This window comes from Lissotriton helveticus, chromosome 2_1 (genome assembly GCF_964261635.1).
Source record: "Lissotriton helveticus chromosome 2_1, aLisHel1.1, whole genome shotgun sequence".
Classification (NCBI taxonomy): Eukaryota; Metazoa; Chordata; class Amphibia; order Caudata; family Salamandridae; genus Lissotriton; species Lissotriton helveticus.
In genome coordinates, this window is record NC_136059.1 from 1,278,940,737 (window position 1) to 1,278,966,791 (window position 26,055).

Consider the following 26,055-nt stretch of genomic DNA (forward strand, 5'->3'; position numbering starts at 1 on the left):
CCCCCGCCAACCCGTGCTGCCCGGTGAGGCACGTAGAATCACTCATGGGACTGATGGTCGGTTCAGCAGGCAGGGCGTTGCTCTGTCACGCCGACGGGAGCCCCTTGACCAGGTATCAATTCAGGAGAGTGTTCGAAATAGGGGTTACAAAAGCAGGTCTTGATCCTAGAGATTTTGGATCTCATTCCTTCAGGATTGGGGCAGCAACTGAGGCGGTGGCGGGGGGCCTCCCGGTGGAAAGAGTGAAGACAATTGGGAGGTGGTCATCAGACTGCTATAAACGTTATGTTCGGATTGACATGCTATGATTACTTGTCACTCACGCTTGGTCTCTTTCCGCTCTCTTACAGTTTCTCAGACCTGTTACGCAGGGGAGGAATTTGTCGTCGGGCACCGCCAATATTCATCAGCACGGAGCGGCGAACAGGAAACAACAAAGAACAATGTCTGGATTGTCGGTCATTCATATGTGAAGCGAGCGGAATGTGTCTTCCTGTCAGGTGACAAGAAAGAAAGGGCGGCACAACTAGGGTTGAATATCACGTTCTTTGGCAGAGGAGGGTTGTGTCTTCACGAGTTTAGGGGATTCTTCCATGGGCTGTTAGCACGCCAGCGGTCTCCACCGTCAGTGGTGATACTTCACCTTGGGGAGAACGACTTGGCAACACTGGGCAGGCGCATCTTGATTGAAGAGATTATCTCAACAGCGGGTTGGATAGCTAGGACCTGCCCCGGGTGCACGCTAGTATGGTCACAACTCATACCTCGACTTCAGTGGCGGGGGGGTCATTCGGTCAGGGCGTTGAATCACTCGGTAAAGAGAATCAACACACGGTTGGATAGGTTGTTTCGAACCCCCGTGTTACAGTCAATACCTCATGGGTGCATCTGGGGTCACAAGTATTACTTGAAGGACGGGGTTCATTTGACAGAAGAGGGTAATGTCCTATGGTCTGACAATATCTGGGCTTGGCTAGAGGGCTGGGATAGGAGGAGTGTGTCCTTAGGCAGGGGCTAGAGGGGGAGGCCAGATCGTCGGTTAACAATACTGGCCTGTGGCGGTAAGGTCATTATCGGTGAGCACATATTTGAGGTCTGAGGGGGCGGGCATCATCCTATGGAGGTTCCCGCCCGGGGGGAGGGGCCTGCGGGCCACTCCCAGTACTCCAGGGGCAAGGTAATATGCAAAGGAGCGCGGGTAGGAGTAGTTCACGCTTTCCTTAGGCTGGTAGCCACCCCGCGCGCGTGGACTCATGACGCCACCGGCGCAGAGTAAGGGCCCTCCTTTAGTGGGTAAATGGAGTTTGGGGCGTAGACCGGGCAATTCCCGGGGTAACACTGCGCATGCGCACTTCTAGGGGGGAGGCGCAGCTTGTAGGACCTGACACCGGTAGTGACCCTGCCATATGGCCAGAAATGTACAAAAATCAAGGTAGGATGTTTAGTTTAAGCTAGGAACAACTTGTATTAGAGTTTTGTTAAGGTCAGGCTCTCAAACTTGTTGATAACAATTGTATAACTGAATGTCCTGCTGATTTTTGTATTCATTGTTGATTATGCAATTAAAACCTTTTTTAATTTCATACTTTAATAAATACGGCCGGGCGACTAGCGCCCGCCTTCCAAAAAGTAAAACACGTCTCGTGTCCACGTTCCTGGGTGTTGGGTGCCGGATTGGGGGGGGGGCGGCAGCTAGTCGCTGACCATGTGAAAAGGGGGGGCCCTCGGCCCCCCCGCACGCATGGCGGCGCGGCGACCGCCTCACCTCCTCTCCCCTCGGGTCCTTCGACGGTGGGGGCGTGCCCTGGGGGCGCGGCCCACCGCCGATTGGCCGGCGCCCCTCCTGACCCGGATTCAATGGACTGGTTCCGGGTCGGGGGGGGCGGGCGATAGGAGGGGCCACCCGGCCCCTCGGGAATAAGAGGTAGGGAGCGCCCAGGAGACCCCCTTGTCCCTGGACGCTCCCTCGCTGAACGTTGTGCCCCGCGTTCGGGGCTTCTTTGTTTCCCACCCACCATCCCTTGGTACAAAGTTTAAGCAGCGTTATGTCCGGTTTAATGGTAAGTTTCAAAGGTATGGACCGCGGGAGAGAGTAGGCTGTTGTTGTATTCTGTGATCTGTTGTTAGGACTTTTTCCCCTTTGTAGAGAAGTGATGTGTGAAGTGAACTGTATTTGAAGATATGTGTCTTTAGGCCTTTTTTCCCTTTGTAGCTATACGTTGATATTGTAATTTTGAGTAACATGAGTGAACCGAATTGTAATGTTATGCCATGTGTCGTTAGGCCTTTTTTCCCCTTTTAGCTATGCGTGGATACTGTTATTTATTAGCCAGTGTAGTTGTCCTTTAGAATTTTTTCATAGGTCGTCGTATTTATTAGGTATGGGACATGCGGTAAGGTCATTATCGGTGAGCACATATTTGAGGTCTGAGGGGGCGGGCATCATCCTATGGAGGTTCCCGCCCGGGGGGAGGGGCCTGCGGGCCACTCCCAGTACTCCAGGGGCAAGGTAATATGCAAAGGAGCGCGGGTAGGAGTAGTTCACGCTTTCCTTAGGCTGGTAGCCACCCCGCGCGCGTGGACTCATGACGCCACCGGCGCAGAGTAAGGGCCCTCCTTTAGTGGGTAAATGGAGTTTGGGGCGTAGACCGGGCAATTCCCGGGGTAACACTGCGCATGCGCACTTCTAGGGGGGAGGCGCAGCTTGTAGGACCTGACACCGGTAGTGACCCTGCCATATGGCCAGAAATGTACAAAAATCAAGGTAGGATGTTTAGTTTAAGCTAGGAACAACTTGTATTAGAGTTTTGTTAAGGTCAGGCTCTCAAACTTGTTGATAACAATTGTATAACTGAATGTCCTGCTGATTTTTGTATTCATTGTTGATTATGCAATTAAAACCTTTTTTAATTTCATACTTTAATAAATACGGCCGGGCGACTAGCGCCCGCCTTCCAAAAAGTAAAACACGTCTCGTGTCCACGTTCCTGGGTGTTGGGTGCCGGATTGGGGGGGGGGCGGCAGCTAGTCGCTGACCATGTTAGTAAAAGCATTCGTCAAATAAGATTGCAGAACAATAGACAAGTCCCTCACAAATTTTGTGCACAAGTACAGCAGGAAACCTGTTTAACCAGGCAAACCTGGGGATGCATGGAACAGTTTAAATATTGCAGGCCACTGGGAGAACTCAGTAGGGTGTGTTTTGGCTGCTACAGAAGGGATTGGGTCTCCTTTAAGAAACTGGCGAAGCAGACAGAAGGAGTGTAAGTACTTCAACAGAAATCAAATCAAAACACGCTTTCTTGGAACAGCCTCGCCCTGGAGTTTCAGTTTCAGACAAGACTAGCTGGTGTTGAAGGGAAGAAATAACCTTCTGCCAACTCTGCTGTTGAGAAAAGAATGCTAAAAAAATTGTGAACCGTATACTTTTGATTAAACCGGTTTTAAAGGGGCCAATTAGTGCAGAGAAAAATCCCAGTCGTGCATAACCAACAATCACCAACAACGGGCTTTCATTCGAGAGTGTTGTTTTGTTTAATGATGTCAGCAAAGGTTTTGAGACATCATTCACTGGAGTGCCCCGTTAAAGCAGCACATGTGGGGGAACCCAACCCTCGTGGCGATTCACTGGGTATCTTGAATTATCGCTAGGATCAAACAATAATTTACTAATGTATGATCTTTTTAATTGAATTTCTTTTGAAAAAGACTAAAGTCTTTTTTTAACAAGCCATAATGAAAGTACACAGTGTAATCAAAGCACATTCCGTTTCTAACAAAAATTCAAACCATATCAAATTATTTGCACATAACAATACAAATACCACATCAAAACAGTTCAAAGCAAAACATGACGAAGAACATGACAGAAAACAAACAGCACTTTTAAAAAATATATATAAATTTTACATAATACTGTATATCACGCACAGACATTTATTGATCCTACAACGCCTGAAGCTAACAAATACAGTCCGTTAACCGCATGCGTGCGGCATGATTCCCCCCCGTACGCTGGATTTTGCGAAAGCGCACTTTGCATGACGAGCTGGGCTCGTCATGAGCGTGCCAGGAGGCTACCTCATGACGAGCCCAGCTCGTCATGAGCGTCGAAGGGGTTAAAGCAGCAGGCACAAAACTTCTAATGTAATGGAAAAAATACGTATTCCCCCACTCACCACAAGGGATCAGGCGCAGCCGCGGTCCGTGCAGGTAACAGCGGTGGGGTGGGGTGGTGGGGGCGGGTGCGTGTAATTTCGATGGATGATGCAGATGGAAAATTAAATAAATAATTAGTTTTCCCTCGTTATTGTCCGTCAGAATCCCCTAACCCGGCTCCACCGCCCCACCTCTGTTACCTGCATGATCCGCGGTTGATTAGGCCTACAAGGTGTGCCATACCACTGGTGGCCTTATAAACCAACACTATCCGTTCTCTTATGTCTCACATTGAGTAAGTACAACAGCATTTCTCAACAGCAGATTTATCATGGTGCTGGTGGCTGTTTGTCTTAACCCCTTCCCCTCAGTGCGGAAGTGCCGCACTGCCGCGAAATCGTGGCCACGGCAAACGGGTTAAAAAAAGCCATAATGGAAATCACACAACACACCATTGAATCACAACTCAGCAAGCTACCAAAACTCTTAATAAATAAAACTGTCTTTTGTCAACTTAACTGATAATGCCAACAAGCAATGTGAAAGCCAACTGTCCTGGCTGCATTGCACTACATCATCGAAGTGACACATATGCATGCATGTGACTGCTCATTAAAGTCAGGCCCAATAGATTTGGCGTAGCTTTTTGCATGGGAAAACATAGTCCAGGAAAAGCAACAGATAAGAGACAGGTGGAGAAACAATGAGAAATGCATAAAAGGAAAATCAATGTAAAATGTAAACAACTGGAAAGACTTTAGGAAAGGCACAGAGAGGAAAGAACAATGGGGAAGGAAGAAGTACATGGACAAACAGACACGTCCTAACTAAAACATAAATATAGCTTGCTGTAGTAAAAACACCAAAAACGATTGCGCTCTTTATACAATGTGTGTATAAGATAAGGAATTTAATGTATGATGATTACGTGTATTTTTTAAAGTAAAATAGTTATCCATGATTTCCAATAAACAAACACAATAGGGTGTGTACATCAAACTGTCAATATCACGAGGTAAGAGGTATAATCCTTTGGGTGTACATTTGAAGGTATTGCGAACAACAGGTATGTAAACAGATATGCTAGCAAGGTAGACCTGAGAATGGTCGTTTAGGAACTTCTGATGCCAACCAATTACACAGTAATATTGGAACTACATACTGCTTGGAGATAATCAACTCAACAGGGTTCATGCACTACCAATTTGGCATAAAAACTTAGTATTGTGTTCGGAAACAGATTCAAGATGCTCATCCATGCTTGCTCTTAATTAGGCCAACATATAACACTACGACAAAGTTTCAGTGATTGTTCTAATTGGGACGAAGAATATATTCACCAACCCTAAAGTAGTATCACACGAAACAAATGCAGCTTAATAATCAATGGCATTTTACAGCACATTCCAACAAAGGCAAAAGTATGAGAACTATAATATGACCAATAGAGTATACATATTATTTACAACAAGGGGTGGTGATGGACAGTCTCTGAATTAAGCAGAGTACTCTCACCCAGTCAAGAGATCAGGGCTAGATCCAACACCGTTTTTTAGCTCATTGCACCATCCCAGTTTCAGAACCTGGCTGTATGCAAATTAGTCTGTCCCTGGCCCAGTGCATCATGGGAACAGGGCAGACCAGACTACAAAAGCCAATTCTTACACTGGGAAGGAAACAAGCTTCCGGGGACCGGTTTCTGCCATTTCAGGCGTCTTCGGCCCGGCTTGCTTGAATCCTGATGGTGCAATGAGCAAGGGACTCACATCTGAGTATACCCTTCCACGCTTAGGGTGGACAAAATTATTTACAACAAGGGGTGGTGATGGACAGAGTCTCTGAATTAAGCAGAGTACTCTCACCCAGTCAAGAGATCAGGGCTAGATCCAACACCGTTTTTTAGCTCATTGCACCATCCCAGTTTCAGAACCTGGCTGTATGCAAATTAGTCTGTCCCTGGCCCAGTGCATCATGGGAACAGGGCAGACCAGACTACAAAAGCCAATTCTTACACTGGGAAGGAAACAAGCTTCCGGGGACCGGTTTCTGCCATTTCAGGCGTCTTCGGCCCGGCTTGCTTGAATCCTGATGGTGCAATGAGCAAGGGACTCACATCTGAGTATACCCTTCCACGCTTAGGGTGGACAAAATTATTTACAACAAGGGGTGGTGATGGACAGAGTCTCTGAATTAAGCAGAGTACTCTCACCCAGTCAAGAGATCAGGGCTAGATCCAACACCGTTTTTTAGCTCATTGCACCATCCCAGTTTCAGAACCTGGCTGTATGCAAATTAGTCTGTCCCTGGCCCAGTGCATCATGGGAACAGGGCAGACCAGACTACAAAAGCCAATTCTTACACTGGGAAGGAAACAAGCTTCCGGGGACCGGTTTCTGCCATTTCAGGCGTCTTCGGCCCGGCTTGCTTGAATCCTGATGGTGCAATGAGCAAGGGACTCACATCTGAGTATACCCTTCCACGCTTAGGGTGGACAAAATTATTTACAACAAGGGGTGGTGATGGACAGAGTCTCTGAATTAAGCAGAGTACTCTCACCCAGTCAAGAGATCAGGGCTAGATCCAACACCGTTTTTTAGCTCATTGCACCATCCCAGTTTCAGAACCTGGCTGTATGCAAATTAGTCTGTCCCTGGCCCAGTGCATCATGGGAACAGGGCAGACCAGACTACAAAAGCCAATTCTTACACTGGGAAGGAAACAAGCTTCCGGGGACCGGTTTCTGCCATTTCAGGCGTCTTCGGCCCGGCTTGCTTGAATCCTGATGGTGCAAATTGCCAGAAACCGGTCCCCGGAAGCTTGTTTCCTTCCCAGTGTAAGAATTGGCTTTTGTAGTTTGGTTTGCCCTGTTCCCATCATGCACTGGGACAGGAACAGACTAATTTGCATACAGCCAGGTTCTGAAACTGGGATGGTGCAATGAGCTAAAAAACGGTGTTGGATCTAGCCCTGATCTCTTGACTGGGTGAGAGTATTCTGCTTAATTCAGAGACTCTGTCCCTCACCACCCCTTGTTGTAAATTATTATTATTTATTTTTTTTTTTTTTTCAATAGAGTATACAACATCATTTTTATCTACCAAATAGGACCAGCACCCACAGAAGGACATCTAATAGCTTGAGACTTACTATGAATCATGGCTATGAGGATATTGTTGCAAGGGAAAGGAGGTAGAGGATAGACAGAAAGCATTACAGACCCTGAAGGTTGCAAGTAGTAATGAAATCCGCTTACAAATTTTAGATGAAGCCTACAATCTGGGGTGAAACGAAATAAGAAGTGGTTACGTTTTGTATGACTTCGAAGGTAGAAAACGCCTTGTTGACAGTATCCGGGTACGATCGGAACCAGAGTTTGTAATATAGGGACATCCAAGGGAGAACCAATGTCTTGTCGTAAGAAACTGATTTCACGCTACACAGACAAAGATATGAGAAATATGAAATGTTCATATGGGGCCAAGAGGGGCGATAATTGCTTAGGGAAAAGATTAGGAGCCTTGTGTAGAGGTTGGTGGATGCCACACCGGCCTTGCTTTAATTTAATTTAATTTAATTTAATTGTGGGTTTATATAGCGCTAGGAATCGACTCCCGGAGGAGTATCTCCACGCTTCGACCGCTGGGGAACCCGTCCTGGCTCACCCTGAGAGATGGTCCCAGATGGGTATCTCTAAGGTGCAACCAAGCATCCCCGGTGATCTGGGGGGGCCGTTGTGAAGATGAGGCAAGCTGATGCCCAGAGTTGCCGCGTGTGGTCTCTGATTAGAGTAGGCACCGAGGCAAGAATTATCGAGTCCGCTGACCTTGGTCCACGACCCTGCCGCGTCAGGAATCGAACCCTGGTCCCGGGCCGTTCTCTGCTCACGGGTCTGCCGCCTCTAACCAGTGAGCCACACTTCTCCATGTAGAGGCGAGGGACTATGCCATTTAAGTCTGATCTAGTTGTGCCAGAGGCAACTCGAGCCTAGCTCTCCGTCCTCCACTGAACCACTGGGGGACGTAGGAGTTACCACGCCACATTTAGGGGAAGGATATTATCATCACTGATTTTCAGTCATTCTCACTTTTTACGAGTCAGGTCTTCTGCCATTTAACCAGCAGGTCACCCAGCAGAATTATAAAACCTACAATCAGTTCAGAGTTTCACTTTAGGGAGATGGTTTAAAAATTAGCTAACATTTGATGGAGAGATTGACTGAGAGAGACACAAACCGATAGATTGACAGACAGCTAAATTGATTTTTGAAGAATGATTTACAACCATACATGCCCCTTCTAGTGAGAGCAGGGCACCAGGCTCCCTCCTGCACATATCAAGAAGAGCAGAGACATCTTGAACACTGAATGAACCCGCTCGTGCTGTCCTGCATATGCACAGAATTTACCGCTTTTAGGCGCAGGTGAAGCATTGTTTTGAAAGCAGACATTCATTCAATAGTATTCTGTGAATCACAGCCTCAGCTGTTTACATCATTATTTAATTTTTTAGAACCACTAATTTAGACTACATTCAAAAGAGTAATTATTGAAAACATGCGCAATACTGCATCAACTTCGGAGGGGATATGGGGACACAGCTTTTCTTATTTAAGGTTAACAATGATCGTTGCTCATTTCTAAAGCTCTCAGTGGCTGCAATGTCCGCGCCCGCTGTTCCCTTATCAACGCACTTTGTGATCTAGTGCCCATTTGATAGCGGGCCCTGCTGTCATCATGTGCAAATTATTAAAAGCCACACTTGGCATGTGGGACAGCACAGCACTTATGGCTGCTGAACGCTGAGGGAGGGTCACGCGCCAGCACCTCCGTTTTAGGGAAACAGGCTTGAAGCAGGGACGTAACGCAGCGACCCCTCCCCCACCCACTCTCCTGCCCCACCTCATGGCAGCCCACTTTCAGCCGAAGGCCTGTGAAAATCCCAAAGGTATGGGAGAGTCAAGGGCCCCAGGGAGGGAAGGGCGTGCCAGTGTGAGTGTACGTGCGTGTGCGTGCGCTTGACGTCGCGTCCACAGGCCTGAACCGGCAGAACTTTGATTAAACAAGTCCCTATGTTTCAACTGGAATATAATGCAATATGTAAATTGCATAGCTGTCTGATAATATGCAGGCTTTAAACTTCCTTTCGGGTTCTAAAGGAGCTCAGAGATCACTAAGTATATAATTACCCAACCAGCCAAAGTGCGGCGGCACTTCCACTTATTTAAGCACACTGTGTCTAAAATTCGCTCTTTGGTCTCCAATGTTCTATTTACGCAATAGTGAACATAAGCAGCCATTTTACTGGGACATCAAAGAGCACACAGTCCATGCTGAGCGCCCTGCCCCGATTCAGGCTATTGCTCCTGACGTTTACTTTTATGTAACTTTAACCCTCTCTGGTTCTGAATGCATAAGCAATTAGAGCACACTGTCGATGATGCTCGTAGCAGTTCCTGCAAGTTTGCTCAGAAAGGCCACCCTTCTAGAAGTTCAAAAACTCCACCTACTGACCACACCAGAAAGAGTAAGCCCTTGGTTGCAGAAGACAACCCTTTCAGACAGATCACGTTGGTTGAGGGACGGAGCATACCTTGCCCGTCCTTTCTTCTGTATCGGTCATAGAATGCAGGCGGAAGCCACATTTACCAGGAAGAACATGCAGGCCCCAGCAGATATGAAGCAGCCAAGACGGCAAGCATTCTGGGCCACTCTACAATATCCATTGAATAACAATGACCTTCAATTTATTTATTTCTCCAAGTCAAATGAATATAGTTTTGAAAGTTTCTTTTCAATTTGATTTTTGTGGATTTTGTAAAATCCCTTTTTTGAGATGCGCCATTCGCATTGTCCAGTGAGCGGTTCATGGTTTATAACTGTATGTATTCATTTATGTTTTTAGTTTAGCGAGGACCAGTTCTGGGAGGCATCAGATCAAAGAAAAAAACATGTTCTAGCTAAGAACACAATGGAATTCATATGCTATGATTATATTAATATTGAAACAGAGAGCTCCCATTAGACAAAGCAGTCTGTGCCCGATTTAGCCATATTCAGAAGGTAATTGTCAGCAACAATGAGACGCTAGGACTGACAGGACAGTTTAGGTCAAACAACATTGCTGATAGAGAGCAATATGGAGTAGTAGTATCAAAGGAGGGGAGCGGATGACTGGGAATGTGGGGAAGATAATGAACCAAGGAGGTGGCTGGGCACTGGTTGGCTCAGTCTAAGTGGGAGTGAATGCATAAGCTAAGCATAGCCTGGTAGCATACCTATTGTGAACTATTAAGGGTTAATGTTTTCATTGATTAATCTAATTTCTCAGGAGTGTATGATACTTTAAATCTAGAAGTAGTCTAAATGACTGATCCAAGCAATCCAGGATAAACATGAAATGTTAAAGCAAACTCATATAAAGAACCGCAGACATGGGAAATAGCCCCATACCCACTAGGTAACGCAGGTTAACAAGATCCCCCATACAATCCCTTGGTGCCTTGCTTCTTGCCTCCAAATACCTGTGCTCACGTCCATACGGATCATACACAGGAACCCTAAAGAATAAGGCAGTACAAGCTTAACCACAAGCTACTTAAGCTATATAAGAGCAAGCCTCAATAACACAAGTATTATGAGATCTGGGACAACAGAGGACCTCCACCAGTGACCCACCAAAATCAAAAACAAAAACCTCACACTGGGGAAGAAAAAGTTATTGCCACAACATCCGCTACTTTGGCAACATTAGGGGCAGACCCAGGTACCATAAAGACCACACCTCAAATATCATCAAAGCACTTACGTGAGGATGTATTTTCTTGCCTTGTGATGGACAAAAAGCACTTGAAGCACCAACCCATAATTTGCACCAAGTTCCTTTATCTCAATGATCCAGTAGCAGCAATTTTTACATCAAACACAGATATTCCAGGTGTGCCCTCCCCCTAGAAGTTCAGGTCCAAACTTAAAGCAGAAAAATCAACCAAGACAACTAAACCGTATGCCACCCCAGCTGCATGCAACCTACAAAATATCCCTCCAATTGCACTAGGCATCAAACGTAAGAAAGAGGCACACACAGAAAGCAAAGGCTTAACCTACTCTTCCTTCACTCCAGAAACATTTCCACACCCTAGTGCTGCCGTCATGAGCAGCACGGCAACAAGCAGCAACCCACACTACTTCAGGAGGCAGAGGCTCAGAACTAGCAAGGAAGAGCAGGGGTCCCAGGGGCAGGAAATACATGAGGCACCAGACCAACAGTCAAGCATAGTTCAAAGAAAAAATTGTGGTAAAGTGCAGAATAAGAAGAATAATCAGTGTACGGTAGCATTTACTCATATTTTAAATGCTCAAATCCCAATCTACACAGAAGCAGTGGAGCAGGAAGGGACTAAGACATACTCTCAACTGATGCTAAACTCGGCATTCCAGACACATTTGTGGAGGGAAAACTTCAGAAGTTTCTTCTACTTCAAAGCTGGCACTAGGTATAAAAGTAGGACCCTCACATCCACTCTTCAGTTAACTTCTGGACATGCAGTAGGACTCACAGAGGAATGCCCTACTGCCTATGGCTGGCTGTGTACTTTAGAGGACCGCCCTACAACACCAAGCAGACTGCCATGCGGCCTCAAGCATGCTTTGTGCCCTCAGAACTGTCCTCCTTAAACCCAAAAGTTCAAGAGTGACTCCAAGGGCTAGTTGGCAGGTCTGATGATCAGAGTATGAGGGACAGAAAAGGCTCCAACCATCTTGAAAAAGCACCTGGACACAGCCTTAGTGGGTCCTAATCCTCCAGGCTGTGACCCTCCTGTCCTGAAACCTTGGAAGTGGTGCTAAAGGTGCCCAGATAACCCACATCCAAAACTTGGGACTTAAAAAAATTTCTGCCTAAAAGTGCTCTGAGAACAGAGAGGAGATTGGGCCCTACCTGCTCGCCGATCCACCCAAAGTGCATTGCCGGTCAGCCTGTCTTCACGGCAGTTCCCTCTACATTCTTCTCAGCAATAGCAAATACTATTCAGAGGTTCCTCTCATAAGGGGTATCTGTCCTCATGGAGCCCTCGTTGGGTGCAGCCTATAGCTTCGTTCCACTGGGATTTTCGAATTCCATAAAAGAGACTAAGTCAAGACTTAGAAATCTTCACTGAATCTTTATCTTGCGGCTTCCCAAAGACAATGCCTTCTCTCCTCCTTAGATATGCCAGCTGACTTGCCTCGCTGAACTTTACTTTCATAGACATTTGTTCTTTAAAAATTAAAAAGTCCGAAGGTAAACAAGACTGGGCCCAATCCCCTTCGTGTATCCAAACCACACTCCATCGTGGTCGGCCATCACTTTAGGCTTTGCCCCAGTCTTGTGTGACTACATGTCCACGGTTGGCCCTTTGATCGTGTAGCTGCTATTTTCCACTTTAAAAACTTAAAAAATTCATAACTCCAGTTCTACTAATTGGATTTTTGTTATTTTGGTGTCAAATTATTTATAAAAACATTATTGTATTTTTCTAAATTGGTGAAGGATTTTTCTTGTGCTGTGTTTTCACTTTGTTGTCGTTTAATTGCTGCATAAATACTTTACGCATTGCCTCCCAGTTAAGCCTGACTGCTTTTGTGCTAAACTACCAGCGGTTTAAGCATAGGTTAATGTAGTTACTTTTTTGTTGTTCACCCTTGCAAAGATTATGGTTGTTGCTCACGTACGGTTTCAGCCCCCTCTACCAACAACCCAATGTCCCACACCATGCCCTGCCTTCAAAAAAAAAGAAAACTTACATAAAATGGTGCACAGCTACTTTTTATGTCACCAAATCTTGCCTTTTTGAAATACTTTTATTCATTCAACCGCATCTGTGCCTGGCGCATGTGGCCATATGAATTACTGAGCATTCTCCGATGTTCCATCTCACCCTTACTAATGTGCAGGCACATAGCATCCCACTGCTTCGTGGCGATGCAAGAAACTCCTTATTACGATTCTAATTTGTCGAACTCTCACATACCCTCACCCATCACAAAGCAAGGCCTTGTGTTCCATAACACGATAATCGCACCTCAGTGGTCATTCCACAAGGCACAAAAACACTTCCCCCACATAGGCTCAAAATATAACACCACGCTTCCAACCACACACTCTACATGGCGTAACTTGCAATCTGTGTGGTTGAGTGCTTCAGCGTTTCACATAGTGGTAACAAATCATATACAAATGCTTCAATACGACAGAACAGAAATTAAGTGACTACATATGTCGAAGATCTGTATGAAATCTCACTGTAGCGCCACATTCAGAACAATAGAGCACCACTGGCAATGAGGTCTACCTGGTTGCTCTGTCAGTTCTGCAGCAGTGCCAATTAAAACAAGAACACTAACTCTGCAGTAAGTGGCAATGGGCACTACACAGCAAATAGAGAAACAATGTTGCACAGACATCAACCCAGCACAAGTGGAAATTTACCACTAGACAAGAAAAGGGTGAAGGGAACTGAAAATCTGCCATTAGTAGGGCTGAAACATATACTGGCTAAGAAATCTGGTTCATTTAAAATCACATGCATGCCTACACTTATCCAATGAGGAGACCAAAGGTGTAACTACACACTGCCTCCAACAGAAAATAATTCTTATATCTGTATTTATTTCTCTAATTCAACATATTCTTCTGTTTCTGTTGATATCCGGGAGCATTTTACGGGAACAGAATCTCAAACAAGGCCAAACACAATTTTATAAATGCTCAAGTTTATTATTCTGAGAAGACAGAATAATATTTCAGATTGAAAAGCGTGTTTATCTTTGACAAAATAAACTAACTCGTACAGCTTCAAAACATCCATTAATACATATTTAGGACTTAGTTGATCTGTTAACCAAAAGTGTATCCCCAGAAGGAAAATCCTCATACCTTTTCCTATTTCATTAATAACACTTAAAATAAACCCGTGTGGAGAAAAACAATGTGTAGAGTTTGCAGCACAGAAAGTCATATTTAGCAAAGGTCTCACTGGCCAAATAAAACAGTGGGTTAAGGAAGTTACTACAACATGTGAAGGCATAACAATACTTAGGAGGCTTGAAGCTTGTGACAACGAACACAAGTCTGGATATTTTGCATCTTAAACACAAGTGAAGTTCCAATAACTAGAGCATAAAATAATGTAAGCTTTACATTATTTGAAATATTATTTCTAGTCAACTAAATAATAGGACGCACACCAATAAAATTCTAAAACGCCTCTAAAATCTATATAGACCATGCTTGTTGTGAAGTATTCAACCTTCCCAATTAAAAAGCCAAGCACAGAAACATTGACCTCACTCAAGGACCTATCACAATCATTACTATGACACACATGCAACTAACACCGTTCCTTCAGATGCAGCCAAGGGTTCTCATAGGCATCTGCAGACTGTCTCGACTGGTGGAGATTGAGATTAAAGTGACCCTTAGCTTCCGCCACGTTCACATATCCTCGCTAAACAATGCAAGTAGACCTCAGTAGCTTGGGTACATTGCCAACATCTGAGATATGCTCTACTCACTTCTGGAGAGTCATGTTCAAGGCACCGACGCAGGCTCTGATCATGTTTTGCGCATCCAGGTGAGTGATCCCGTCGGTCTTGATCCCATCGATGGTGAGGACTTTGTCCCCGATGCCAACGTGCGCCTGGGCCGCTTTGCCACCATCGTTCAGCTACAAAACACAAAGGCAAACTCATTAAAAAGTGCAAAAAGACTTTTAAAACATCTAGAAATATAGTCACTTGGTTGGCCATTAAAGGCAGCATTTTCCAGAACAGACAGTACTGTAAATACAAGTGTAAGCACTAATGTGAACAACACACAGTGTTCTAATCTTATTTACATTGAATTAGCAAACTGCGAAGATTTATGCAAAAGATACTGGGTCTGCTTGAGTGAGGCATTGAATAATAATAATTAGTCTCTGGAGTAATATCTTAGTTTATTTAGATTCTGCTGCAGCCATTTATAATCTAACTCACAGGCCATCATTGCAGACTCAGGATTTCATGCTTCTAAATCTGTTTAAAGGAGTACTATTTAGGGGGGGGGGGGGGTGAATCATTCCAGGTCTACACAGTGTCAACAAAAATAGACAGTCTACAATGGATACACTGTCATGGAGTTGGGCCCAGTCTACATGTCGTCTGCACTCTGCACAAGGATTCTGCAGAAAGAGCAGGCTACCAACAAAAGCTGAGGTACACTAGTAGCCAACCATACGTCATGTGCAATAACCTACAAACTATTGGCCAAAATAAAACTCGAAATTTCAGAGGCAGGCTTGTTAATGACATGACACGGGAATTATGTGAATCAACCTTTTTAGAGCAGCAGCTAATGGCATGACCAATACCAGACATATCATAAAAAAAAGTAGTTGTGCACCACCAACAATGCACCTCTAAATCTCATGAGTCACGCTCTGATAGCCATGGTGTCTGATACAGCTTATAGAAAATATTGATAAGTTGGCTAAAACAAATCTCAACTATGCATTAATGAAAGATCTAAACACAATAATCCCGATTTTACCTACTAACCCGGATGTACCTCACTCCTGAACTGATCTATAACTGCCCCCCTGATTGCCAGAGAAACCTGCATTTCCCTCTTGTTACTAGGCACCTATAACTAAAATGTAATTGATCTTCTCTCAATCAGCAACTAAATGAATATTCTTATAAGTATTAACTTTCGACATAGTTGTTTGTAACTAAGTGCTATGAAGTATACACAAGCTAGAACGCCACTGCTATGAAAACGTCAGAAATAATTTAACAGGAGCAACTATTACAAGAACTATCTGTATTTCGCATTTATGTTTAAGGAGGTAAACCCTTCTCCATGGTTCCATGAGTTAAGAGTGCATGCTATAACATTTTTCATTTGTGGCTGTACCAAACATTTATCACCAAACAAATACTGCACAGATTCCTTAAACATTGTTAGTGTCATTGGCCATCGACCAACAAGGGGGCCAGGTCAAGAGGGTAGATGGGATGTGATCACCCCAATATAATGAGTTTAGGTCTTGTGTCGAGAGCACACACTCAATTTCCAAGTCACTCTGTGTACCAGGGTTAGTGGAAACCTGCCTGCAAAGAGTGGTCACAGCTCACATGCAACCGCTACTTTGAGTATATGCTGAAAGGTTTACTGAAATTCTTTAGTTAGCCTTATTTTCCTTTGCACAAAGCATCATTCTGTTAACACTGTAAGAGCAAAGATAATCTTGTGCTGAGGTCCATACAAATAAGCAATACACATAATTGGTAGTGTAGCCTCTAAGATCTATCAAGCAGCCTACAGAAAAGAAGAGTCAAGGACACATTTTGTTGTTACAGTATACTAATTAGGTACTGCTCCAGAAGAATCTGCCTTTGAATGCTGAATTCGGTTTTCCACACCCAGGGTCTGTGAGGGTCCCTTCTATTCTAAAGTAAGGTAGATGCCTAAGCACCCATGCCTGTGGAACCCAGACTTTAATTAGGAAGGTAGAAATTAAGGAGGACAAGTTGGAAGACATGGGTGTGTGGGAAACATCACGGAGGGTCAACATATAAACAAGAGTGGAGGAAAGTAAAAAAAGGGTGGGAAAAAGACCGGTGAAATACCACACCTCGCGGCAAAGTCAGAGGCAGGTTTATAAAAGAAAAAAACATTGGTAGGTCTCAACTTTACAATGAGAGTGCGGAGCTATTGGCTTTGCCAATGTTGGTCTGTAAAGTATTGTTTAAATAAAATTAAAGAGAAACCATTCCAAAATACTGATGGAAAAGCAGACACATAGTATGGTACATCAAACCAGTATACTGAACTCAATGTTTTTAATTATAATAAATGTCAATGATTTATTTTTCAAATAATTTCCACCCAGGATACACTGAACAGAAATTTAAAACAAATAAGTAAGTGCCCAGGCTAAATTTACTTTCCACGGGATTCTTCCATTCGGTGGTCTGCAGTAGCCCAGGGAGCAGCTTTATAGACCTCTAGGAGAAATGTCATGCTAAATACACCTTCTGCCTCAGACACCGAGTGTAGCAGATGGTTCTCCGCCCAGCGCCATAAAAACCTTTGTGTACCAAAGCTTGTGCTTTTTTGCAGTATGTGGAATGCAAGAGATAACAAACACTTTTAAAGTCTACCCTTCAGCCCTACCCCAGCAAAAATATCCCTGTTAAGATTGCAATCTGAGAGGGGTGTGGGTAACACAGAGTCGGTGTGCGTGGGAGATGACTGAAACACCACACAAGTGAGAGCACAAGAAATCACATGCACTGTAGAGGCCTAAGGAAAAAGACAAGCATTGTCAAATCCAATGGGTCTCACCTATGTGAGATCTATTAGCTCTGACAGTGTTTTCTTAGCTATGTTGTACAGCAGCACAGCTGTTTTGGAGCATAACTGCTGTAGAGCATAACTAAGTAAAAACAAAAGTGCTATGATATGGTTAATGCTGACTGCGTCATAGCATTGTGTTTTTTTACTTTCAACCCATGCTATACAGCAGCAATGCTGCTGTATAACATGACTGAAAGCACTTTGATAAAGACAAATAGCTCTATGATGGAAGGGGTGCATGAGGGATGGAACAAGCAACAATGGTTTGGAGGCGGGTGATATGCCATAAGCAACAACAGGGCAAGTAACGATGCAGTAGGGGGTAAACGGCAGCCATGCTCCACTGAAGGGAAAACAAAAAAAGAGAAAGTGATACCCCATGACCTGTCCAGTCAGGAGCCAGCAAATTAGAGTGATAATGAAGCCAACTAATGGAAAGCTTTGGGCGGGCTTCAAGTCCCTTTTGATTAAACACAAATTGTCTTGAAGTGACAGTGCATGTGCTGTCTCAGGTGAGACCGTAGAAATGAATTCCCAAATGGTGAGCAGGGGAAGGATACAAGTCAGCCAATCAAAAGGATTGTTAAGAGGCTCCGGAGGAGTGATACAAACAAGAAGAGGAAGGCAAGCTTTTGAATTGGAAACAAGCACATGAGAGTGACAATAAAGCTAGCCAATGGCCGGGCTGTAAGCTTGTGCTGTCTGTTAAGTGAGACCTAAAAAAGGGACGCTAGACAGTGGCTGTTAAGAGAAGAGAGAAAGAACTGAAGCAGGAGAAATGTGGTGGTGACAGGTATGGAAGGCTGTTGAAGGTATTGCCTGGGGTCTTCAAACAAAAGCCTGGACCTATTCAAGTGTGGGGTAAATTTGCAGCAACAGCAGGTAGATCATGTCATGTTTCCTTCCTCCACCTGTCCCTATATCCTGGCTTTCCCTGCAGACCACACACCAACATTGTATTATATAATTCACACTCAGTATACTCAGACACCAGCACCAACATACAGGGACTGTGAACACACATAAAACAGAGGCATGGCCCGTTTCCCAGTCATGACACTCATGAAGTCAGCAACTCCTATGGGTAGGGTATTCAGTGTACATTAGAACTTCGTTACTAGAAGAGCCTCAAGGCATCAGTCTTTTGAGTGGCTCTCTCAAAACTCTGACTACTCCCTCCTAAAGGCACTTCCTGCAGGAAAATATTCTCCAAGGAGTTTACCCCTTTCACCTGACCAACCTCAGCACCTTCAGTTGTGTGTCAGTTGGCACCAGCCTTGCCTCTTCGTACTGAGTGATCTTGTTCAGTATTTAGGACCGCAGGGCACAAATTAGTATGGGCAGTGATAAATGCGGACTACAGTTTAGCAGTACCCTCTCAACCACATGCTTCACTACTTCTAGTGATCTGCTTCTAACTGGCCACAAAACTATAAAAGGCAACTGGTCAATAAACAGACACAGTCCTTTGGGCATAGAAATTCAAGAAGGGATTCTTATTTTACCATTGGCCCTTGTTGGCAACACAGTATGCCTGTCTCCAGGATTCTACAATTTCCCTCTGAAATTAGATCTAATTTTGATCCTTGGGTGACAAACACCTCAAATTGTCTGCACATGCCAGTCTTTTTCTAGTCTCTAATTTGTACCAACCTCACGTTCCTTCTGCGCTCCTACAGGCATTAAGGTCTGAGCAGTCTTCAGCACAGTGCATGCGCCACAGATCACTCATGATTCACGCTCTCATTTTAATGAGACCACTCTGCCACTCAGGACTTACTGTAGAAAGGGTGTGGTCACTCCTTGGGAGGAAAGGGGTGACATACCAGGAAGTGACATCACGGGCTATAAACACAGCCAACACTCCAGCTCTAGTCAGCACACAGGTTTCAAGGCAGTCTTTTGCCATACGGCAGCCTAGACGCTAAAGGGAGGGAACATCTGCAAAGCAGTTTCTTTATTTCTAGTCAACGGGTTCTCGGAAAGGGTGAAATAGCTCTATTTCTTATCACCGGCTGCACATATTACCAGTTGTTATTGGAGTCGATGGGTCATCCCTTGAAGCAGAACCATGTGACTGTTGAAATTTCAGAGGAAAGCTGATGGTTCATGCACCCACCACGTTAGGGGAAATAAGTCAATAAGTGATGTGACCGTTGATGACTGCTCCTGAGATTTTAGAAACAGGCTTCTTGATAAGGGCCAGAAGGCTCGTCTCACAGTACAGGATCGGCTATCTTTGGCTAGAAAGTTGTTTTTCTTTTTTTAGGTGTCAGAACTACATCACAATAGGTTATTTGACAATCCAAGAGAAGGAAACCAACATAAACATACAGTAACAGAATAAAAGTTATTTTAAAGTCCGGTGGGAAACTGCTGTACTGGAATGTCCACCCATAGGCAGCAAAACAAGAAATCAGTATATGTTGCTCGTGGAATGTTCTTGGGTTCTGGCTGCAGTACATGAAGGCGGTGAGAGAGAGAGAGAGCGAGAGAGAGCGCGAGAGAAAGAAAGAGAGAGAGAGCGAGAGCGCGCGAGAGAGAGCGAGAGAGAAAGAGAGAGAGCGAGAGAGCGAGAGAAGATTTACCATCCAGATCGCCAAAGAAATGCCTTGCTGTCTGTATGTCAGATGAGGACTTATGATGCTCCAGGTCAGTTCCACATGTGCTCCTTATTTCAAAGCGGAGACCAACTCTTGAATGCCTGGATTGCTTTTTAGGTTTCGCCTATTATCATTCGCTTGCGAATGTAATAGGCAAAAATTCAAGGGCTCGATCGACTAGTGAAACCACTGCGGTTTCTTCAGTGCATGTGAGGTCACGTGGCCACAAAAGCGGGTCACGTGACCACACAAGCACGCGCATCTCCCTAATCCGCCTCCCACCTCCCACGGCCGTCCTTTCTGCCCACCAGCACTTCAGTTTCGTCCCTCCTCCCCCCCTAATTACATCCCTGTTCACGGCCCTGTCTCTCTCTGGCTCGCGCTTTACTTTTCTCTCCGTCCTTTCTGCCCACCAGCACTTCAGTTCCCTCCTGCTCACGCTTTACTTTTTCTTCCAAATGTGGTACAGCGTGAAACAGCCACCATCTTGTTTTATCCATGTCTCTTCTTGTTACGTTTCGCTGCAAAGCATGGCTTTACATCGCTCTCCATCAGAGCCTCCTCTCCGCCCCCTTCCCTGCTGCTGCTCGCATCGCACTCCCTCCTCCCCCTCCCTTTTCATCAGCTTTAATCAGGCTCATCTGCTGCTGCCATTCTCCCCTCCCTTCTCGCCCAGTCCTTCTTGTTATAGTTAGCCAGTGAGGATTTGTATTTCTCTCGTTGTTCAGACTCATATATATATATAATATATATAATATAATAAGACTGTAAACATGCTCCTTTAAAACACAAACCCAGCTAGCTGCCTTGTACACTTGGGGGTATTACTTTAAATTGATTTGTACTTTCGGGATAAAGGTATTTTTTTCCACCCAATTGCCAAACGCGTTCCCGAGGATGGGGGGGGGGGGGGAGGGGCGGGGGCAGTTGGCACTACAACGCAACACACTCCAGCCGCAGGGGCCGGTGCCGATGAAATTAGCTCTGTTCTCGTGTGACTGCAGCGGGAGAGGGAAGAAATAAATAACGATGGGGCTACAGTACTGATGGTGTCAACAGAAACTGCATAATCAAAACATGGTGTCACTGCCGACGGCGCATAGTCAAATAAATCGCAATCCTGATGAGAAAAAAGTTTGAGATGCTACCATCACGCAAAGAATTAGTGTTATAGCAACACCGTTTTGTTTTCACATCTGTAACGCGACAGATATGAGTGCCACTGTTTGCGCTACACACAGACTTGGGCAACTTTCAGTGATTAAAAACCAACGCCTCCAATATCCCACATTCGATATTTACACAGCAACAGCACTAAGAAGTAAATGACAGCATACTTTCAAACTCAACATCTTTGCAAACATGCTATAGAGAGGCCAGCAGTGCCACTCATATCAAAGCATCTGGTGTGAGCGAAGCAAAGCTTGCCCTTTCATCCAGGCAGAGCTGCGTGACTGAAAGAAGCAGCGCACTGGACTGGAGGTAGCCACGAAAATCCATACACAACTGCTTTCCCGCTTCCATCACCCCCCTTCAGACCGGACATGTATGTTCCGCTTCCGCTTCAGACACCCCAGTGTACAGACAATACCACATATCAGAGGGAAGCCATTCTCCTAGCCCTGCCACTGTAGGGACGTGGGGTTTGCACTGAGGAGACCCGTGGTAACAGAGGGGCTGGTCCAGCCACACAGAAGTGTACATGGCAATATTTTGGAAAAGAAAAATTGAAGATATTTTTAAAATAATCGGGAGTATGTATTTCTCCTATTAACTTCTTTTGCTGCCTACGTCGGTCTATTGGCATGTATGGTGATTTGCAAGTGTGCTGCTGCAGGAGTGGATATCAGAAATACTAATATAGATTTTTTCCTTGCCTGTCAGGAGCACAGAGAAATTGCTATGGCAGGTAGAGAGAACGTGATAAAAAGGGGGCCTGCAGGAGCAGTTTACTGGCAGTTCATTATTCGAGTAAAACAAGACCAGTCCTTGCTGTCTGAAGCCGCCAAGGAATCTGGTTTTTGCAGGCAGCAATCAGCAGGTGGAAGTCTATCCTTGAAATCGGTAGTCTCCCGCCTGATTCGGGGATGTTGACATGTATGCTGAAGTCCAGCACACAAAGGCGTGGTCCAGTTGCACACTCGAGGCCCTTTAAAGCTGCTCGCCCAAACCCGGGAACCCTGCCTAATGTCACAGCACCAAGCTTGTTATTTTTTAGCGTGCAACTGGCATAGCGCTCAATTGGCCATAAGACCGGTATCTCCGCGCTTTTGTTTGTCCACCCCTATCCGACTTGTTTCATTTCGCTAATGCTTGTTTTTTGTTTTCCTTGAAGCTCTTTTTTCAGACCCACCCTTTCCCGCTTTGCATTGAGCCCACCCCGCCCGCCACCCTCACTCGGCACAAACACAACCTCACCCTTAATAAGGCGACAATGTCTCTTCAATACTTACTCCTCCCTTGCATCATTTGCTGATTGGCTGTCCGAATGCAGCAGACATTGTACCTCAGATTGCAAACAGATTCGCACCCCTGCTGACTCCGGGAACTCCGCCTCCCTGCCCCCTTAATGCAGCCAGCGCCAGAGCATTCCAAATCCTGTTCCGACAATTGGACAAATAATTAGAGAAACACTCGTTTTTTTGGGGAAAGGTCACATTGGGTTGTTTAAAGAACATGTCTGACTAGAAGAAAGGGCCACTAACCAGATGACTCCCTGTCATCAAGGACACCGTGTTGTAGTCATGGGATTTTATTTAACTCTGCAATGAATTCTGGGACTTGTAGTCAAGATGCTCATATGGTTGCTCACAATTTTTACTACCTCATGTATTTTGTTTGCTCACAATTGTCACTATTACCTTTACTACCTCATGTATTTTTGGTTGCTCACAATTTTTACTACCTCATGTATTTTTGGTTGCTCACAATTGTCACTATTACCTTATGTAACGTAACGTATGCTTTTGTAATCTGTTCTTTTGTAATGTTTCTCATTATGTTTCATTTCTGTTCCTTTTGTGAAGCGCTCTGACACCTTCGGGTAAAGTCTGCGCTATATAAAAATGCATAAATAAATAAATAAAAACATGACCGATAGTGAAACGACGGGGGAGGGGTCGGTGGGGGCATGGGGAGGGGGCCGGTGTTTAGGGAAGGATTGCGTGTCTTTCTTTGCTTCTTAAACTCCAATGTTGCCAGCAACACCTCCGAAGGGGCCTCGGAGACGGAGAACGCTATCGGCCGCCTCGACAGACGCAGGGCCTCGAAGCATCAGATAAGCGCAGGCGGCGCTTCCTTCTACAAACAAGGCTAGGATTCCCAGCTGGGACCCCTGAGATCAGCATTTCCAGCCTCCCCCGGTAAGGAAGCGACGAAGCTTAGAGGGTGATCAGCAATTAAGGGGGGAGGGGAGGGGTGGGGGCAAATGAATTGGGAAGAAGTCCCACCAGCCTGCTAAAGTGCTCCTTCAAAGTGCTGTGACTTTTATCGCAGAGTCACCAAAAGTGCCCTTGGGTGTGACTGGGGGAAGCCAACACCTTCTCCCTTTAATTGGAGCAGGCCGACACAAAGGCAAGCTCTGCACACACCAGTGGGCGCTATAATATCACACCCCCTTCACCAATGAACGGGAAGCCCACAGGGGCCTTGTGAAAAGAAAAGGCAGTGGTGAGAGTTTGGACAGTACTTGTCGCCCAATAAAACTGGTTATTTGGAGAAAGTGTCGAAATAAGCCAGCGTCCGCACATTTATTATTACAGTTCAAAGGTCAAAGTGCCTGTTATTACTGGAGTAGAGCCGCGCCTGCCCTCTCACACATTCCTCTCATACATCTCTGCAGAAAGACGCACTTTACGGCACTTTATCTCAACCCTCAAATTCAGCCTCTGCTCTCTGGTTTGACTTCAGCGCCGGATTCAAAATCGAGGCCTAAATGATAAATGCTGTGTATTACAATTGTTGAGGGAGGGAGGGGAGAGGCATTACGACCCACCCGCACAAGACACATGTTATAGAGGTTTCCTTATGTTTAAAGTACAAAAACTGTAAGTGCAAAATCAATATTTCACAGCGAATATTTTCATTGTTCATAGGGGCAAACATAGGGGCAGATTATGATCGCGGACGGACTTTCGTCCGTCCGCGATCACTGAGGAGGAGGGAACGTCCGCATGGGCTGCGGCGTTCCCTCCTGTACGATTAGGATGTGACCGCCACCCTGGCGGTCACATCCTGTATTGTTATCATTGCGGCGGGTGCCGCTTGAAGCAGCACCCGCCGCAATGATAAAAAAGCAAGTTGTGCATTTGCATGCACAAAGCAGCAGGCACCTCGCGGTGCCTGCCGCTTTGTGCAGGCAAATGCAGGGGGGTACCATAGGTACCCCCCATGTGCACCCCCCACCCCCCCTTCACCCCTGGGGGCCCGCAACGGGCCCCCAAACACAAATCCGTATGCCTTTACACGGCGGAAATGCCGCCGTGTAAAGGCATCTTTCCGCAGACATCCTAATATGGCTGGCGGTGTCTGATAGACACCGCCAGCCATGTTAATTCTTTTCCGCCGCGGGCGGAATCCGCCCGCGGCGGAAAAGCGGCGGACAGATAGTAAGACCCACCAGCCATCCTAATATGGCGGTGGGTCTTTCAAGGCTCCCCGGCGGATTTCCAGCATCCTCCGGGTCGGCGGTGGCTTCCGCCGGCCCGGTGGATGCGGGAAATCCGCAATCGTAATAGGCCCCAAAGTCATTGGGGCAATAAAGGGCGCAGAGTAAAACACTCTATAAAGATGCAGCTTCAAAACTTTTAAAATACTTAATTTAAAGAGATTTTTTGGGAAAAAATAAATCAAAAACACTCTTCGACAACAATACCCTGTCCACAAGAACACAGTACACAACAGATTCACGAAGATACACCTTTTGTGCAGTGCCATGGAGTTATTTTTTTATTTAAAAAGAACACATTTGATGCGCTTCAGTACTTTAGAGATGTTTTTGTAAGTTTTAAATTCCGTATCAAGACAACTCCAGGTTGTTTTTAATAATAAATTAACTAAAGAGCTGAATTTAATGCCACAATCTATATATAAATATAAAATGTCATTTACAAAACCAATAGCTCCAACTTTCCAAATGCGAAACCTATTGGCAACGCCAGTGCTTGTTGTAGGAGAGGTTTCTTTTATGTCTCAGCTTTTTTTCCCCAGTGAGACTTGTTCAAGTTTCCCAAGATCACTTCTAGCAGCTTGGAAGTAGTTCATATTTCAACAAAATGTGAATTGTTTATCATTTATAGAGTGCTACACATTCCTGCGCTGACAGATGTAGCCTGAGGGTATTTTAAGCAGCTAACACAGTAAACTTGACAGGTGTGGAGATTAACATGTGGGCAAAAAGTGCCAAGCGTTACCCTTTGACCAGGCTTGTGGCATATTATCACAACAGAAACAAAGTGGTGTGGGGGTGAAAACACAGCAAGCGACGTGTGGCTGAGTAAAGTTGAGTGGTTTGCACATGGCATGTTCTGGCCTGGGATTTGATGCTGATGAGTGAGGTGGCCCAGCAGACGGCGAGTAGGAGAGAACTACCAGGTGCAAAATGGGAAAGCGGGCACACGCTCAGGGCTTTTTAACAGCATGATGGGCAACCCAGGCAAAGCAGTGCACTGGGCCCTGCCTACACAAACACTCAAAACAATAAAAATGTTGGATAGAGCAGCATGGGCCCTATGCTCGTGGGGGCCCTGGGCAACTGCTCAGTTTGCCAATGCTTTAAGACAGCACTGCACACGCTAGCTTGGAGAAGACAAATGTTGGGGCGTTATGAGGATACCGCTAAACGACAAGGAAAGCAACAACTGTTTTTTAAAATCACAACACAAACATTGAGCACAAGAGAACTGGGGTGAAGACACTT

General features: G+C 45.4%; 1 protein-coding gene across 1 annotated transcript in view; it reads right to left on the reverse strand.

Annotated features, from left to right (window-relative positions):
* The window catches only part of LOC144818624 (PDZ and LIM domain protein 5-like), a 323,750-nt gene that overhangs the window by 144,844 nt on the left and 152,851 nt on the right, over positions 1–26,055 (reverse strand). Inside the window, exon 3 of the mRNA XM_078676225.1 lies at positions 14,709–14,860. Coding sequence (XP_078532351.1) covers positions 14,709–14,860 — 152 coding nt within the window. The remainder of the gene's footprint in view (positions 1–14,708; positions 14,861–26,055) is intronic.